Source organism: Rhodnius prolixus, unplaced genomic scaffold (genome assembly GCF_049639745.1).
Source record: "Rhodnius prolixus isolate KJV_2025 unplaced genomic scaffold, Rpr scaffold_1, whole genome shotgun sequence".
Classification (NCBI taxonomy): Eukaryota; Metazoa; Arthropoda; class Insecta; order Hemiptera; family Reduviidae; genus Rhodnius; species Rhodnius prolixus.
In genome coordinates this window covers 64,915,673-64,934,608 of record NW_027411581.1, presented here as the reverse complement: position 1 = coordinate 64,934,608, position 18,936 = coordinate 64,915,673, and the positions used below count along the sequence as shown (strand labels likewise).

The 18,936-nt window shown below is 36.8% G+C and overlaps 1 protein-coding gene across 3 annotated transcripts in view; it reads right to left on the bottom strand.

The window, feature by feature from the left end:
* LOC141446118 (dipeptidase 1-like) overlaps positions 1–18,936 on the bottom strand; it is a 290,995-nt gene that overhangs the window by 28,955 nt on the left and 243,104 nt on the right. For all 3 annotated transcript variants that reach the window (XM_074112557.1, XM_074112555.1, XM_074112558.1), the window contains 2 exons: positions 8,169–8,325; positions 2,866–2,998 (listed from right to left, as the gene is read on the bottom strand). In XM_074112557.1, the coding sequence (XP_073968658.1) occupies positions 2,866–2,998; positions 8,169–8,325 (290 nt within the window). The remainder of the gene's footprint in view (positions 1–2,865; positions 2,999–8,168; positions 8,326–18,936) is intronic.

Genomic DNA, 18,936 nt, shown 5'->3' with positions numbered 1-18,936 from the left:
CAGAAGTGGATCTGCTGAGCGGAAACAGGGTAGGGTCTTCCGTAGAACAGGTTTTGCTTGGCTGAGGGTTCACGTCCTTCACCATCTGCAAGAGCCTGGAATTTGCCCTTTACTAGGGCTAACAAACATTGGGCATGATGCTCTAAGTCATTGGTTCTATATCCCTATGAGTTGCGGCAATTCTGGGGCGTTGGGCTCTTTTACATTTACAGAGAATAATTTTAGGTTCTTTTTTTGGGGAGGATGCCTAAGTTTAAATCGATTTTAAGACAAATGGGCGAAAGTACCACCGGTTTTCCGAATTTTCCGTAACTAAAAAATTCTCATTTTTTAGTTACGGAAAATTCGGACACAGAGAGACAAAGAGAGAGAGATTAATTTGTGAAAAACCCCGCTTTCATGCTCCACAGACTTCAAAATCCACTCAATGCCTTGCCTTGAACTAGTGGAGAAAGTTAAAAAATAGAATTTCCCGACTATCAGGAAAAATCTACCGTAAGCCTACCATGAGAAGGTGGTATTTTAAATTATAGATTAAATGTCCACATTATTTTGAATAAACATAACTTAAGCAGACGATTAGTCTACCCCCGCCGGATAATGGGTTAGTTGAACGGAAAGGCTTGGTGCCAAAATTCCTACCCCAATCTACAGAAAGAATCACGACGATAACAAACACCCATGTCTTGCAGAGGAGGGGACCAACACTTGATCCAACTATCTCTTTTTTTTTCTTTCTTTTATTATAGATGGCCGAGCTGATGGCAAAGTTTTTGGTAGACTTCGGGGAAAGCTAATAACGTCAAAGGGAGGATCCGTGGTTAGTTTTCCTGGCATGGGGGGGGGAAGCTTCTGGAATAAATGGTTGTTTTCCACCCATGAAAACTTTATGACAGATTTCCCACAGTTCACGTGGAAGTCATTTGAACATGCGTGCTTCTCCTATTTCCTACAAATTGTCTTGCAACTTCTCTTTTCCAAAAGAATATTGTAAATAATGATCACAATAATTGTTTATTTTGATAAATTATACTTTACTTTTTTCTTTTTTTTAATTATTTATTTATTGAAAAATTTATATTCGCAAAATTAGCATCTAGTAAATATGGTGAGTGCAAAAGATGAGTACCAGGATGGAGCAGCTGTCCACGGCAACCCTGCGAGATAATTACAAGTAGTGAGGAATGTGAAAAATGCCGGCGATAGATACTGAATAAGATGAAGATGTATTTTACTTAAAGAAAATTGAAATACAATTACAGTCCTAATTGGTTTTTTCTTTTTTTTAAATGTAAACAAATGTCATGAAAATGTGGCCCGGTCAGTTAATCAGCCTCCAAAAGAAGACATTGTGAAGCGGTCCGCTGAAATATTATTATTTTATTTAGAAGCCATAAATAAATTGTGCCAAAAAGAAGATTTTAAAAAAAATCTATGGGTTAGATGAATAATAATCAATTATGCCCTTAAATAGATAATTAAGCTCAAGTATGGGGCTACCAGCGGTTCGAGTTGCTGGAAAGATTTCGAAGATATTTTCTGAAAAAATTGTTCGCACTCCCTTCAACAGCACCGGCTTTTATTTTAAACATAGAAAGTGAAATAGATCCAGTTTACATTTACACTCTGCGCCTGCATTTTAAATTTTGTTTCAAAATCTTGTCAGGCAATGATAACCACCTCTCAAAAACTGTTGCCGATGTAATAGTAAATAATAACCTATTTTGGTTCAGAGATTGGTCCAACCTCGCCCAAAAGTACTTACTCAGATTTGATTTTTCGCGTGACATGTCGGGTTGGGAAACTAATTTTTCTGAACTGTTGCGTAGGATGAAAGAGGCTTGCCCGGACGAATCTGTGGGCCGCGCTTTGAAGTCCGAGCGTTTTATTCTTTATAGGACACTTCTTGAGACTAAAGGACGTCTTGGGATCTTTAAAGTTGGCTCTACCACCCAGTTGGGCATGTCAAGTCTGAGGTGGTGGTTTAAAATTAGAGGTGAAATGCTTTATCTGAACTATGTACCATGGATTGATAAAGCTGCCCAAAGAGAGAAATGTGCGTTGTGCAATTTGAATAGCAGGGAGGACTTGCATCACTTCCTCTGCGAGTGCCCAATCCTTTCGGAATTTCGACTGAGGAGCCTCGGTGTGAAATTCTTAGATGCTCAATATGTCATTGGTGCTTTGGGGAATCAGCGTATTTGCAGTGAATTGATTGATTTTGCCAGGCAGGCCTGGAACTATAGATACAGTCTCATTAGAGAATTCAATTATTAATTTTTTGATTTTGAAAATATTACTTTTTTAATTACAATTAATTTGATTTAAAAAAAATTTACTTTAATTTTCACTCACAGAGTTCCATTTTTTTTTATTATTTTATTGTTGTATTATTTTTTTGTGCCATTAAGTTTATTTTCACATAAGTTTTTTCTTTCATTTTATCTTGTAACCAAACTCTGGCAGACGGCGTTAGCCATGCCTTTTTTACATTGTTTAAGGTTTTTTATGTACTACATCTTTTGAAATAAATGTATATTATTATTATTATTATTATAATTAAATAGATAAGTATAAGGGTTGATTTAACGACCAAGGGTACACAAATCAGTAAGTATCCAGCAGTTCACTTATATTTCCTAGAAAACGATAGGGAGGAGGTTATTATACGGGAAGGTTGTATATTCTTTGGAAGGATTTATCCAGAAAGTTTCATTTTGAAAGCATATTGTGGCTGTATTAGCGTCACTGCTAATATCCGGAGAACGAAAATAAAAATCTTAATGAATTAATTGTAGCCCCAACAGTACATCTATTTAAATCTATATTATTGGGGGGGGGGGAATTTATAAAATTCCAATTTACCTTCTACAGTTGTGACAAACTGTAAATCTGTATTATATATCTGTGTCAGCCTCTTGATTACATCGATCTGTTCCATGGTAACCTGAACTGCGTCCAAGTGCTGCGACCCGCACGGCACGTAAGCAGACCAGAACTGTAAACATGTAAGTGTGTATATTAAACACTTGAAATACAAAAAAAAAAAAGTACTGATTGGGAAGGGATTAGCTAAGTGAATTCCCAACGTCGAGATCCTGGGGTTTCAAATCCAGCTGCTGGCCTCTTAAGATTTTTCTCTTCCTAGGAGCTGCTTCTTTGAGTTCACTGTCTGCTGATGGACAATCCACTAGAAAAAGCTCAGGGCGTTCTGACTGTCAGAGAAGATTCTCCTGTATGTAGTGTTACCTTTAATATTCAGAAGATATTGGAACAAAATCAACAAAGTTGCTCGAGAATGAAGTATATTGTGCATTTTTTTGTTCTGTTTGTGCAAGCAATTTTAAGCATTATACTGTATATCTACCTGCATATACTGCAGTATCAGTACTGCTTTTAAAATAAATTTGTTGCTTTTAGAATACTGATGTTACTAAAAGTCCTTTCAGAGAATAGATATTCAAGAAAAAAAAAAAAATGACGCAGGTTTGTTAAAACGTAGATAAATAATTATTTTTATAAAGTAAAACAATGTCGGTGATTGAAAAAGTTTTGTATTTAATGAAGAAGCACCTCATTATTTTTCATTTTCTCGTATTTTCTTTTTTATACAAACATGCACTAACAAGTGTCCATTTCAGCATGAGAAAATATTAAATACAAATATGTGTATGTTTTTATTCATGCTCCCAGATATATTTACATCTCTTTTATTTAATAATTTTGTACCGATGTTTTGCATAGCCCTCGAATTACCAACAAAATTTATCGTATATTTATTTATTTTTCAAATAGATTTAACAGACTTCATTCTGTGATAAGCGAAGGACTTAATCTGTATTAATTAATTTATGAATTTAAAAACACACACAAAAAACCAAAAACAGAAGTCTCCGGGTTTGAAATCTAATTAATTTAATTAGATAGCTACTGCGAGTGCATTGTTAAAGCGAAGTTATCAAAACCAAGGTACTGCAAGGATTCCTGGCAGGTGACAGAGGAACGGCAGTTCACTGCGGTTCTTCCAGAAGTACAGGACCAGGTGTGTGTCTACTCTTGCGGTCAGAGGTTACGACATTCCGCTCTAAAAGTTTCCAATAATTTTACCACAATTTCCTTGAAATAACTTTTTTGAAATTTCAACAGAAAAAAACACCTTAATGAGGTTAAAATTTTATTTTGAACTAGTTAATTAGTGTACCACAAACCTTATCCAGGGCGTAACTAAGTTCTTCCCGAAATTTCATGGTATATTCATAGTATTTGAATAAATTTATCACTTGTTCGTAAAACTGAATGTTTACAATTTCCAAACGTTTCCATATTAAAAATGGCTAAACAAATAAATCATACAATTAACACATATTACGTTTACCTAACCTAAGTTGAGTAATACAACCAGCAGTTTTTGAGAACCACTGTTCATAAAGAGTTTGATTTCATTAATTACGTTGTAGTATTTAAACAAAACTATAAGATTATTACACTGTAAAAGATAGTATTAGTTTTCATTTATTTAAGATACAAGACGAGTCACATGCGCGTTTATCAATGTTACGAACCACCCAGTAAGATTATGCTAAGGAACTTCGCGGCACACATAACATATGGTCCACTAATGTGGCGTGGCACATCAATTGCGAAGGCTGTGGATAGAAGAGAGAATTTTTGGACTTTCTTGCCCCTAACCTAATTTGTTATTAGTTGATCTCATAAGGTTTACTTTACACGAAGCAGTATAATTTGAGCAGTTCATTGCAAAACTTGATCAACTCCATAAAAACAAAAAAATTAAGAAATACGACGAAATAATGTACACTGTATTTTTAAAAAAAATTCCGTTTATAATATAAATTCAAATAAATATACTGTTATCATTCAGCGCCAGCTACTGAATTTAAGTTGAATTACCGCAAAAAAATTTCATTGGAGCACGGGGTTCATCAAAAATGGCTTCTGAAATAAATTATTAATTATCCAGTTGCCAAAACATTTTTTGGCCTTTTAATGGTGTTAATCTTTTTTTATTTGTGAAAATTTATTGTGAATATAAAAAGCTATGACTGAACCAAATGTTTATGATCCTTAAAAATTTAAGATATTTCAACTCGATTGGAGTTAATCGATTTATGGAGTGAACGGCTCATTTAGAGTTTACATGACCTGTGGCCACAAAAATTGTGTATGTATTACTGAAAATTATACTATGTTTGGTTGTTCGCCATTATCTGTGCCCTGTTACTTGCTAAAACCTAATTAAATTGAGGTATGATAGGCATTTTCACAAAGTAATGCTAGCATTAGTAATAAAAAATGGTTTTATAGAGAAAACTGAGGGCCTCTTTTTTAATTTTTATTATTTTTAATTTAAAGTGTATTAACCTCTGAGGTTGATCTCTGGACTGTGTTCTCTCGCTCGTCCTAAAAAGGGATATAATTTGAAATGAAAGAAAAAAAAGGGATATAATTAATTAGAATTGAAATTTATGATTATCTTGGGTAGTAAGGTAATTCTTGTTTAAACATTTATTTTATGTTACACCAGATTCTTGGGTATATAATGAAGTGGCCCAAGTGACGTTTCACTTAATACTGCATTGTGTTGGCTATAAATCTCTGCGCCATCATCACCATTGCCGTCATTATATAACCTTCTAACTCAACTGTATAACCTTCTAACCCAACTGGGTACTTTGTCATCATTACGTTTGACACTGAAGTCCTCATCTTAAGTAAAATACATAGATGGAAATTAATTACGTCACTAGATAAGGTTCTCCTACTGTTTTTTTTTTTTTCAAATAAAGACCGCTGTTCTGTTGCATAAATTGTTCAACAATAAGATTTCTTAATTAGAAAATCAATCAAAGCACCTAAACTCGTAACATTGGACAAACTAATGCAATTTCAACAGTATTTTATCTACTACTATGTCATTATACCGATTTTAATTAGATTTAAATCAAAACTACCTTTAATTAGATTTCCAGGAAATTCGTGAGGTAATATAATGTGAAGCCAACAGGTTGCCAGCTGAACAATTGAAGCGCAAATTCCTGGAATGTTAAACTGCCAAAACTGAGTTATAGAAATTATTGCCCAATAGAAGCAGTTATATTTTTTTTAATTAATAAATTAATTTAGTTTTTTAATTAAAGAAAATGTTCACCAATATACGAATTTGGATGCTACGAGAAGGTTACGGGAATAGTCTTTTAAAGCTTTAAAGAGAAGCGCTCCCCCATACTAGTTTCTCCCAAACTTATCCTTAATCGAACTATCCTGGAAATTTGTGCAGGAAACAAAAGGTTTAGTGTATTTGATTGAGTGCTTTGCATTAAAAAAAGAATCCCTCCAAGTCTAGTGCTACTTTCGAAATATTAAGTTTAACCTTCTTACGTTTCGTAGGTTCGATCCCCGGTCTAGGCCCTGGATTTTATTTATGGTTAATATGAAAAATTTATTGTAAAGTATGTTAGGCCATACGTCTCAGTCAACCACACATAATTTGGTAGTTGGACTTAAAGTACGCTTAAAAAAAAAATAGGCATTACATTACTTTTACTCACAAACTATTTTCGAAACCACTTTTTCAGGTCTAAGGAGACTTTAAAACCGATATTCTGGTACAAACTCGAAACTAGGAGTCTTTTTTCAATATATTTTAAATGTATTTGTACAAAGAACATTCCCGTGAATAGACCTATAGAGGATCTACTCTCAATAGTGTTGTGAACAAGAAATAGACATGGTCTAAGAAGTTCTAGACATTGTATTATTAAACCTAAAGGGAATAGTCAAGATGGCACGTAATCTTTGTGAATTTTAGAGAATAGTGAACAACTTGAGAACAAAGTTTGTTTAGTGATAACCATGAGAGAATAAAAGTTGCAACTTTAAGATAATACAGTAGTTTCAACTTTACGCTACGTTAGACGCCACAATAGCCGAGGCGGTTAAGAGACTAGACCCGCAATGCTAAGATGTATTGTTGGTTTAGTGGGTTCGATTCCCCCTTGTCTAGGCCTTGGATTTTATTTAATGGTTTGTATGAGCAATCTGGCGATAAAAAAAAAAGAATAATACTTCAGCTTGAGTATTTTCACTGAACTCGGAACTTCAGCAACACATTAAAGAATCCCCATAATTAATCGAAATGTGTTTAAGAGTAATACAGCTTCACTATGGAACATCTCTAAGTGGGTAACTAAAAGTCTAATCATATTTAAATTATCACTAACCTCAAACAACGATTTGTATATTAATAGAAATTTTCTACAAAAAGTTAGGCTTAATTTCCATTGCTTTTCATCTAATTTAAAGAACAAATTTCATTGTTCTTCAAGGTTCGGTTGATGACAGATGAAAGAAGTAGGAAATAAACTGAAGAAAAGGTGGAGTGGGCCAGAGAGTGAATTGGTCGTTCCCATTGTTGGACTGTCAGCCAGCCTTGATGAATTAGGCCACAATAAAGAACATTTCCATCGTCAGCGAATCAACCAGATCAACCTTCGCTAGTTTTTGAGGGAAATTGATGGACAAGTAGCAAGAGCAATTTAATGAAACTAATATTTTTGTTTTTATTCGATCAATGAATGCGCATTTATTGATTTCTATTGATTTGCCAAGAGGAGTTTTGATACTGCTACCTAGCGGGGTGCCTTTCTTAGGACCTGAATCTATCCTCTGATAGTGAATACAAAAACTCATTATCTAATATCTACAAGACACTATTTAGACCGATCTGGACATACAAAGCTCACCAAAATTATTTACATTCAATCCTTCCAATGCAAAGACTATCGTTGAATAGTTAATGTACCCCTATTCCTGCCGTCCAGATAATCTACTTATCCCATACTAGGTAGTTCCAGAACAGTGGTATCTCCCATCAGTATCCCATAGACAATGCGCCTAGCTCAATGTCACAGCATGAACAATACGCTCTTGTACAAACTAATTGCTAAGAGTATAAATATTAATGTAACCAGTCCTGCCTACTTTTAGAGCCTTCGTCATCAGATAATGGATAGCTTTGTCTGTAACACTATCCGGAGCACAGGCCTTACCCTGGAAAAAAAAAGCTCCTGAAAGGCAATGCCTTCAGAATGTTGATACGCCTTAAATTGAATACTAGTTAGTGAAACCAAGAAATCAAGTCTACTTACTTGAGCGCCCACCAAGCCTGCCCGCAGGCGTGGCAGGTCCGTATGAGACCAGTTACTTTTGGACCATGGTTCCACCATACGGAGATCATCGGAGAAATTGAATTTGCCCAGCTGATTGTGGACAAATTTTCGAATATTCCAAGGAAGGTCATTGTGTCTGAAACAAAGAAAGCAAACAGGGTGCTTAATATTAATAAAAAAAAGAAGAAAATATTCTATTGTATAAAGGGTTGAGAAAAAAGATAAAAAAGGTAAGTTCAGTGAGTCTGGTCGAAGACCACTGATAACTGCAAGCACCTATATATGGCGGATGATCTTCAGATCAGATAACTTTATGCGCCTGCGTCAATAAATGACGTTTAAATAAGTATTAACAAATAAAGTAATGCACCGTGGACGTAGGCGACTAGCAAACATGCTTTACTATAAATTTCTCATATTAACCATTAAATAAAATCCAAGGCCTAGACCGGGGAATCGAACCCACTAAACCAACAATACATCTTAGCATTGCGGGTCTAGCCTATAACCGCCTAACATACTTTACTATAAATTTCTCATATTAACCATTAAATAAAATCCAAGACCTAAGACCGGAGAATCGAACCCACTAAACCAACAATACATCTTAGCATTGCGGGTCTAGCCTATAATAGCCTAACAAACTTTACTATAAATTTCTCATATTAACCATTAAATAAAATCCAAGACCTAAGACCGGAGAATCGAACCCACTAAACCAACAATACATCTTAGCATTGCGGGTCTAGCCTATAACCGCCTAACATACTTTACTATAAATTTCTCATATTAACCATTAAATAAAATCCAAGACCTAAGACCGGAGAATCGAACCCACTAAACCAACAATACATCTTAGCATTGCGGGTCTAGCCTATAATAGCCTAACATACTTTACTATAAATTTCTCATATTAACCATTAAATAAAATCCAAGGCCTAGCTGGGGGAATCGAACCCACTAAACCAACAATACATCTAAAGCTTTGCGGGCCACGCTTCTAACCACTCAGCTACCGTGGCACCTTAAAGTACTTGCTCTATACTATTTCAGAGCTAAGACGAACTGAGAAAAAAAATTAACACCACAAATACTAAAGTGTTAGTCATAATAAATTTCTGATTTGTTAATTGTATTGACCACCAAGATTTTCACCAATTTAAAAAGCGAATCAAGCATCTTTGAAGAAAATTTATCTTTAGCACTGGTACCAACCGAGGCCTTTTTCGGGAAACACCAGGAATCAAGGAACCAATTAGTTGGGGATAAAACACTACCCGGCGCCCAAAGCTATCTCCTAAAATTTTCTAGCAAGGACATTTATTCGTCATTTATCCGCCTCAAAACTGGAAACCATCCACTGCTATTTAGGGAACTCACGTGGACGAGGGAGCAGAAACGGGATGATCACTCCCTCAAGTTTAATAACCTTTCCTTCTCTCCGCTGCACTATATTCAAGGAAAGATCAAATGCACTCCTAAGACCACGCTATCGATTATAATTATCATATTGAAATGTGTTGCTAAAAATCTAGGGTTTGAAAAATGAATAACTAATAATTACTCATATTTTTTCGGCCATATTCGGTGCGAAAACTTAGCATCATTAATAGTAATCATCCGCTGTACTTTCTCTTACAGGTAGAGGGGGGGTAAAAAAGGCGATAGATCTCTATTTATTATTCATTACAAACCTGGGTTTATGTACGTATTAAACCAAGTTATCTTCTTTTAGCCTTAATTACGTCATCATTATCAGCTGTGAATTATTAAAAATTTGTAATTAATGAAATGAACCAACCCCTTTTGATATACAGTAAATATTAATTCCATGCCTACCACATATTTTGTATTTATTTATCTTTCCCGCCTTTTTTTTTCTACTCACTATGCATTCATATTTTTTTGCCGGGCAAAATTGAGGTGGCGAGGCGGGAAAAAAGAGTCTAACGGAACAAACCAACGGCTTTTATTAATTCACAGAATTTTATTTATGTGCAAACTTTTTTCAACTCACAGTTTTCAACTCGGTTGAAATTTCATTATTTTTCATCATTTCATTTTTCAATTAAATAATAGGTAGTAAACACAGGAAATTAAAAAAAAAAAAAAAAAAAAAAAAGAATACAGCAAATTATTTTAAAAAGAGAGTATAAAAGATTTTTTTACTACCGGATATACGTAGACTAGTCGTGCTCAGAATAGGGTAAATTAATAAAATCTTAGATATGAAGCGTTTTGAATCAAGAAGTTTGGAATTTTAAGCAAAACTCAAATGTGATGTAGTGAATAATAAATAATTTATTTCAGAAGCCATTTTGATTAACTCCGTACTCTAATGTAAATCTTAGCAATAGTTGTTCAACTAAAATTCAATAACAGGCGCTGAATGATAACGGTAAACTTAGGATTCAAGATTGGCGAGGAATCGGTCCAAATAAAAACAACAACTCGTCTTTTTGCCAACGTTTCGACAAATGTATTGTCCTCTTCAGGGCCTGGATATTACAAATACAAAAATACAAACAATTCAGTAATAAAGAAAATCAGTAAAAAAAAAAACAGTAATATAAAAAGTAAAATACAATAAATTATTTATAATTATTGAAAACTTACGTGGCTATGCGGGTTGGTTGAGTTACAGAAACTAAGAGCCAGAACTGGAGAACAGGTATATACTATATACAGATATAGCGGGACTTATACGGGAATTTTGGTAATGACAATGGGACAGATACACTAGAGTAATTACAATGTTCAATTCTATTGTTTCTGTCCCATTGTAATTACCAAAATTCCCGTGGAAGTCCCGCTATATCTGTATACATATATATTATTATATAAACCTGCTTCTGGCTCTTAGTTTCTGTAACTCAACCAACCCGTATAGCCACGTAAGTTTTCAATAATTATAAATAATTTATTGTATTTTACTTTTTATATTACTGTTTTTTTTTTACTGATTTTCTGTGTTACTGAATTGTTTGTATTTTTGTATTTGTAATATCCAGGCCCTGAAGAAGGCAATATATTTGTCGAAACATTGGCAAGAAGACGAGTTTGTTTTTTATTTGACCGATTCCTCGCAAATCTTGAATCCTAAGTTTAACAATTTACGGTCACGAAACCAATATATTCATATTTGATAACGGTAAAATTTGAATTTATATTACAAAAAGGGATTTTAAAAACATCGTTTTTAATTATTATTATTTTTTATTTTTTTTCCTAAGGAGTTAATAGAGTTGGGCTGTGAACGGCTCACGTAAAATTGTGAATTTTACTATCAAAAAGTTCAAGAATAACATGTGTAAGGTTGACTGTAATGGGGATTTGTTAGGATTGGTTGTTGAAATGTTAAATGTTTTAAAAACACACACATTTAAACTGATTGGCTAAAAGTTTAAATTAGCGAAGTGGTTAAACAATTTATTTGTCCAATAAAATGTTAAATTAGAATTCACAAAAGTTTATTTAATATTTTATTAAATTGAAGTTAATGTTTTTATCACTTCAAATCCATTTGCAAATTAACTATAACAAAAAAATAGTTTTGAACAAGAATTTAGATTCAAATAAGCTACACTATTTTATTGTAATGTAGCAACTTAGGCACCATAAATCATTTCCTAGTCCATGGGATACAAATAATTGGTAACGGGAAACTCGCAGAGCCTGTCTGCGTTGAAGGGTACTTCTGGGATTTATATATATAAAAGAAGGAAAATAGATGATAAATATTTTCATCCCAAGTTGAAACTATATATTCCCAATATTCCTGTTTGAAAAATAAAATAATCTATTAGTTCGTAAAAAGTGGGATAACCATTTTTTTTAAAAATCTTTAAAAACAAAACAAAAAATTCTAAATAGATAGATAAATTTGTGTATTTGATGTAAATTTACATATTACAGGAAGTGATATAAAATATTATTTCCTTGGTTTTTAACTTCCTAGTACGAGCACAAACTGGGACTGTTGGAAATTACATCACCTGATATAGCGTGAAAAAAAAACAAAAAAACTATGCAATTTGTGAAAACATTGTGTGTAATCACATAATTCTCACGGGGCCAGATGTTGGTCTAGTGGTCAAGAGAATGGCTTTGTGAGCGGGAGATCGCCAGTTCGAATCCCGTGTATGACTACTTTTTATTTCTTAGAAAAAATTATTTATAGTAAAGTATGAGCCTCCGTCCACGACACCTAATTGGTAGTTGAACGTAAAGCCACGCCTGAAAAAAATAGGCGATTACTTAATCTCATAATTCACAAATTCCGCCAAAATGGATAACTTCTTCTAAGTAAAAAATAAAAAAAGTAAAAAAAAAAAAATTATATGTTTTATCTTTATAATAAAATTCTTAATAGTGGACATTACTGTTGTTACACATTTTCCTAAGGTAAAGAAAAATTCAGTGAAAAAGTGCGTACTATATCTTCTAAAATGTTTCTACCTATGAGATTCTCTAAAAGCACATCGTAGAAATAAAACTTAATGGACTAGAAAGTATTTCTGCATTAGCTGTTCAGATCCGTACACCTACTTGGAAACTTGGAACAGTTTCTCAGGAAAAAGGGGAAGAAAAACTGTTGTGACTAGAACACATACCCACATCGTTCAATATACGGGAAAGTCAGAGAAAGAAAAGCCAGTCATTAATTCCACACATATAAACAATAACTTCAGTAAGACTTTCTTGTATTTGATTTGTTCTACATCAGAAAGCGCCTCCTTACTGCAGTGAACATACTAGATATCGATTTTTGTAACATTATTTAAATAATACTACATAATATCTCAGCTAACTTCTAAAATGTTTATAGGTACTGGATTCGGCTAGGTTTAGCTGGATTTGATTGGATTTAAGCTAGGTTTAATAAGATGGATGATAGTCACAATGTTAATGGGTTCTGAGTTCGGCTAGGTTTAGCTAGGATTTGATTGGATTTAAGCTAGGTTTAATAAGATGGATGACAGCCACAACGTTAATGGGTACTGAGTTCGGCTAGGTTTAGCTAGGATTTGATTGGATTTAAGCTAGGTTTAATAAGATGGATGATAGTCACAATGTTAATGGGTACTGAGTTCGGCTAGGTTTAGCTGGATTTGATTGGATTTAAGCTAGGTTTAATGAAACATGGTAGTCTCAATGTTTATAGGTACTGAGTTCGGCTAGGTTTAGCTAGGATTTGATTGGATTTAAGCTAGGTTTAATAAGATGGTAGTTCCCCGTAGGGGGGAGTGGACTAGCCACTTCTTCAGGGAGCTTGGCGTCCCTGCGGGTATCCCAGTCTAACAACACTTCAACACTCACACTGACACCCCTTAACACTCACATACTACACTTAGGACCTGCAGAGGTAGTTGATGTGTGCAGCTACTTGGGTTTAGCGAACCCACAGGTAAACTCGAGCTCCCCACCACACACACTCATTTACACCTTAACATTCACACTATACAGACGACTACACACACTGCACGAACAAGGATACGCACTCGTCGAGAGTCAGAGTATAAATATCTCTCCCTCGCGTGCCGTGGCGAGGCTTTGGGGCTAGGGTGGAAAAGAGGATCCTGGGCATTGAGGGAGACGTTGACCTGCGGGCAGCTTATCCCAACACATGTCTTTGGCCTCGGCTTCACCCGAGAGCTCCACCTGGAGGATACCCCTACTTCAGGAAATCGGCTAGGGAACACTGTCTCAGACAGGTTCCTAGGGGTAGGAAGGGGGTCGCGGGGGCACGGGTCGGTACCTGGTACCGGAACGTTGTCTTCCGCGGCACCGGTCTATGTCGAAGTGCGATGGTCCACCCGGATAGTAACCGGGTCCATTTGAGCGTCCGAGGAGGCGGGACCACGTACTTCGATGAATTTATATGTCTATCATGGATATACATATTGATTCTACCGGGCCTAGCCCACCATTTAACCCTGCCCACAATCCTAACTACCTTCTCCCTCACCCAAACTCCAATACAACTCCCAATCCTACTCCCCCATCCCACATCAATCCAATCTGTTTTTCAGGATCTCGACACGGCATGGACCAGGACAATTCGATGGACGTTTCAACGACGGGGATGCAGGTTACTTTGCAACCCTTTTGCCCTTCTTCCCCGCCAAGGAAGAAAGCCAAGGGCGGCAACCAGAGAGTGGTGAAGCTACACATTTTAACGCACACTCGGGAGGCTTTAGCGCAATTGACCTGAGTGTTGCTACTCCTACCATTGCAGTTCGCTTAAGATGGACCACACTCGATGAACTATATCACAGTGACCACTTCCCAATCTTACTATCAAGCTTCATCTCCAGGGCGCCCTTTGTGATACCCTGGAGATACGACATCAAAAATGCAAATTGGCCTGCTTATTCCAACAATGTGGTGACTCCACCTCTTACAGGGGATGCCACCCTTGATGCAAAAAGGCTTACAAGATCGTTGGTGCGAGCAGCCGAAGGTACCATTCCTAGGATTGGCGGGAAAGTCGCAAGACTCCCCGTTCCCTGGTGGACCCCGGAATGCAAGGCTGCCAACATAGCAAAAAAGCAGGCCTTTAACAGATTTAAAAGGTATCCGACGGAAGAAAATTTAATTAGCTTTAAAAGACTAAGAGCCAGGGAGAGGCGTTTAATAAGGCATTTAAAAAAGGAAACTCTCACCTCATACGTATCGACGATTTCCACATCGTCGACGCTAAAAGAGGTGTGGGATAAAATAAGAGCCCTTTCTGGTGGTAGCAAATATCCATCGATACCAGTTCTAAAACGTAATGATGTCGTCGTCACCGAGCCAAAAGAAGTAGCAGAAGTATTGGCTGGGCACTTTGCACAAGTGTCCAGCTCACAAAATTACCCTGCAGACTTCCTACGGCGAAAAGGTGACGTGGAGCAGCAGCCACTCGACTTTGAAATCGCCATTGATGAATCCTACAACGCTCCGCTGACCATGCAAGAACTAGAAAACGCTTTAAAGAAATGCAAGAATACAACTCCAGGAGTGGATGGAATCCCATATGCTATGTTAAAAAACTTGAACATAACTGGAAAGGTAAACCTGCTAAAATTATATAACAGCATATGGGAGACCGGACAATACCCTGATGGTTGGCGGGAAGCGATAATTATACCGATCCCTAAAGAAGGAAAAGACCCTAGTGACCCCTCTAGCTATAGGCCCATATCATTGACCACCTGCTTGAGTAAGGTCCTCGAATCTATGGTCAACTATAGATTAGTATATGTGTTAGAAACAAGAGGACTTTACAGCCAGCATCAAGCGGGATTTCGCAGGTATCGTTCCACGTTGGATCAGATGAGCCACCTTGAGGTCTACGTACAAAACGCATTTATGCGTAGGGAGCACGTTCTGGCCGTGTTCTTCGACCTCGAGAAGGCCTATGACACCACGTGGAGACATGCGATCCTGCGGAAGTGTCATGATTGGGGTTTGAGAGGGAACATGCCGAGGTTCCTTCGTGGCTTTTTAGAGTCGCGAAGGTTCCGAGTACGCCTGGGGTCGGTCCTTTCGGACCCACACGTCTTAGAAAATGGAATACCTCAGGGATCGGTATTAAGTGTTACATTGTTTACAATGGCGATAAATAGTCTAGCCGATGTTGTAGCAGATCCGCTTCAAATTTCTTTATATGTTGATGATTTGGCAATTTATTTATCAGGAAGGGATCTTTGCGAAGTTGGAGAATCGCTACAACAGGCAGTTGACAGAGTGGCTGCAGAGGCTTCCAGGAACGGATTTAAATTTTCAAAACTTAAAACGGTGTGCCTACATTTTTGCCGCTTGAGGCATGATCATGCCCCTCCAACACTGATTTTGGATGGCACACCAATTCATTATAAAGATAGCGTTCGTTTCCTGGGCCTCATTTTTGATAGTAAGCTATCCTGGCAGGAGCATATCGAATACACTTCTACAAAAGCAAGGAGAACCCTCGATATCTTGAAATTTCTTGGAAGTTACAAATGGGGAACTGAGCGGGAGATCTTGAAACGTATCTTCATTTGTCTTACCCGCTCCAAACTTGAATATGGAGCCCCCGTTTACAGTTCTGCGCGCAAGTCACGCCTGGCGCTATTAGACAGAGTTTATAATGAAGGTATTAGATTATTTACAGGCGCCTTCCGGACCAGTCCTCTACAGAGTCTTTATGTGGAGTCGGGGATGTTGCCTCCTCAGTTAAGAAGAGAGCAGATTACCCTGACTTACACCGCCGGAATATGGGGGAAGCGGTTTCTTACCTTATTCCCTACCATATTCGAGAGCCTACACGATGAAGAATTTCGTTACCAACGCTCGCGGACGCGACCCCTTAGTATCCGAGCTAAGGAAATCTTAGCTGCAGAGGGTATAGAATTAGGAGAAGTTATGGGTTGGGGCTTTGCACCCCACCCTCCATGGTTACTGCCCTCTGCGCGCGTCCGCATGGACCTGGCAATATTTAAAAAAGATGATACACCGCCCGTTGTCTATAGACAAAGATTATTAGAATTAATGAGTGTTTATTATGATTCTAGACCTGTCTTTACGGACGGGTCCAAAACAGACAACGGTGTTGGTAGCGCTGTGTACACCGATGGAGTTACCCTTAGTTGGACACTCCCTTATTACGCGTCGGTGTACACGGCAGAGGCGTATGCACTTTGCCAGGCCCTAAAGCTAATAAAAGATAAAGATTATAATAAATCGTTGGTACTGACTGATTCGTTAAGTGCGATAATGGCTCTCCGGGATCAATTCTCGACGGACCCAATGGTCGTCACTATTTTAAAATTACTTTTTGATCTTCGTGCACGTGGCCAAGGGGTGACATTCGTCTGGGTGCCAGGACACATAGGTGTGTCCGGCAACGAAAGAGCAGATCAGGCTGCTAAACAAGCTGCCTCTACTACCTCTGAAGATGTCATCCCTGTACGTCCTACTGATTTACAAGCCTATATGAAACTTATTATAAATAGAAAGTGGCAAGTTCAGTGGGACAACACTAATGAAAAACTAAAAGATATAAGGCCACGTGTGCTAAATGCCAAAGTCGAGAATTACCCGCGGCATGAATCAGTGATTCTAACAAGGCTAAGGATTGGTCATACACGTCTGACACATGGGTACCTCCTCATTGCCGAAAGAAGGCCGAGGTGCCCGCGATGCCGAGAAAGGCTGACAGTGTCGCACGTGTTGGAAGGGTGTCAGGCACTGCGAACACAGAGAGAAACAGCAGGCCTGCCACATGACAAGCGCGTTATCCTTCAAGAGGGTTCTCCTTACATCAGGAGGCTATTTACGTATCTAAAACAAATTAATTTATATTTTAAAATTTAGGTTAGTGATTAGGTTAGTTTATAGGTTAGTTCTTTTAAAGGGGAAAGGAATATCGAGTACTTTCCCCTAGTGTGAATGCTTAGGATGAGTGTATTATATTAAGGTGAGAATGTATTTATTGGCATGAATGTATTTATTGGCGTGAATGTATTTATTGGCACGAATGTATTTATTGGCGTGAATGTATTTATTGGCGTAAACGTATTTATTGGCGAGAAAGTCGTATGTATGTTTAGGTTAGGTTTTTTATCTCGGGGTTGAAAGAAATTTTATACGAGTATTTCAACCCCATTAGGTTAATTATATTTAGTTCTAGTTTATTTTGGGATGTGCAGGAATATTAGTTCAAAGTACTGCACATCCAACTGCTAGTAGAGTAAATAGCCTCCTCGGACTTAGTATTAGCAAAGCCCAAGCAAATAGTAAACATAGAAATTATAATACTTTTGGTTTTGCCTACAATAAATATAATAGAAAACATCTAAAATTATTAATTCAGATTTAGTTATGTATTGTAAAATTTAGTTTATTTAAGGGATGGCACAATGATGTTCCACACTCCCCCTCGTCGACAATGTCGATGAAATAAGAGGGGATGTGTGGAGACAATCTTGCGGACCCAGGCTCCACCCGACCTTGCTAAGCAAGGTGTAGTGTTTGGAAGCTATGGGTCTGCACACGTGTCATCCCAGCTCGAGTAGTATTTGGAAAGTGAAAAGAACATTATTAGTGGGCGCTAATGGCCAAGGCAGTCGATGCGCCAAAAAAAAAAAAAAAAAAAAAAAAAAAAAAAAAATAAGATGGTAGTCACAATGTTAATGGGTACTGAGTTCGGCTAGGTTTAGCTAGGATTTGATTGGATTTAAAGCTAGCTTTTTATGAGAAATATAAATATTTTAATATTTCCAACAGAAGTAGGAAATTAATTAATCCATTGATACAAAATAAATAAAAAAGCGTTTAAAACTTGACATAACAAAAGATATCACAGAAGCAACACTTCTTTGAAATCCAAGATAATGGATTCTTTTAAGAAAATTTAGAGAAAAAGCACCTGCAATTCTGGAGTTCTGGATAGAAAATTCGGTCTATAAGGAAAGTATTGATCTTAGATCTTACTACACATTAAAAAATCTATCCATGTTTTACTATTTGTTATTAGCCGAGGGGGGCCTCCTAATATAGCTGTTTCCTCAATGGTATATCTTGGACGACGACGACGACGGCATTGAATTCCCAATGGTTGCGAGGAAAGTTTTGGGGCCAGGATTTTATAATTATCAAAAAAAATAAATAAAATTGATTATACTTGGAAGTCAAATGGATGTCTAAGATGAAAGTTTTTTCCTTAAGATTTTCCCGAGGATTTGTGCATTCTTGAAAGAAAATTTGGCCAGAAAACTTTTTT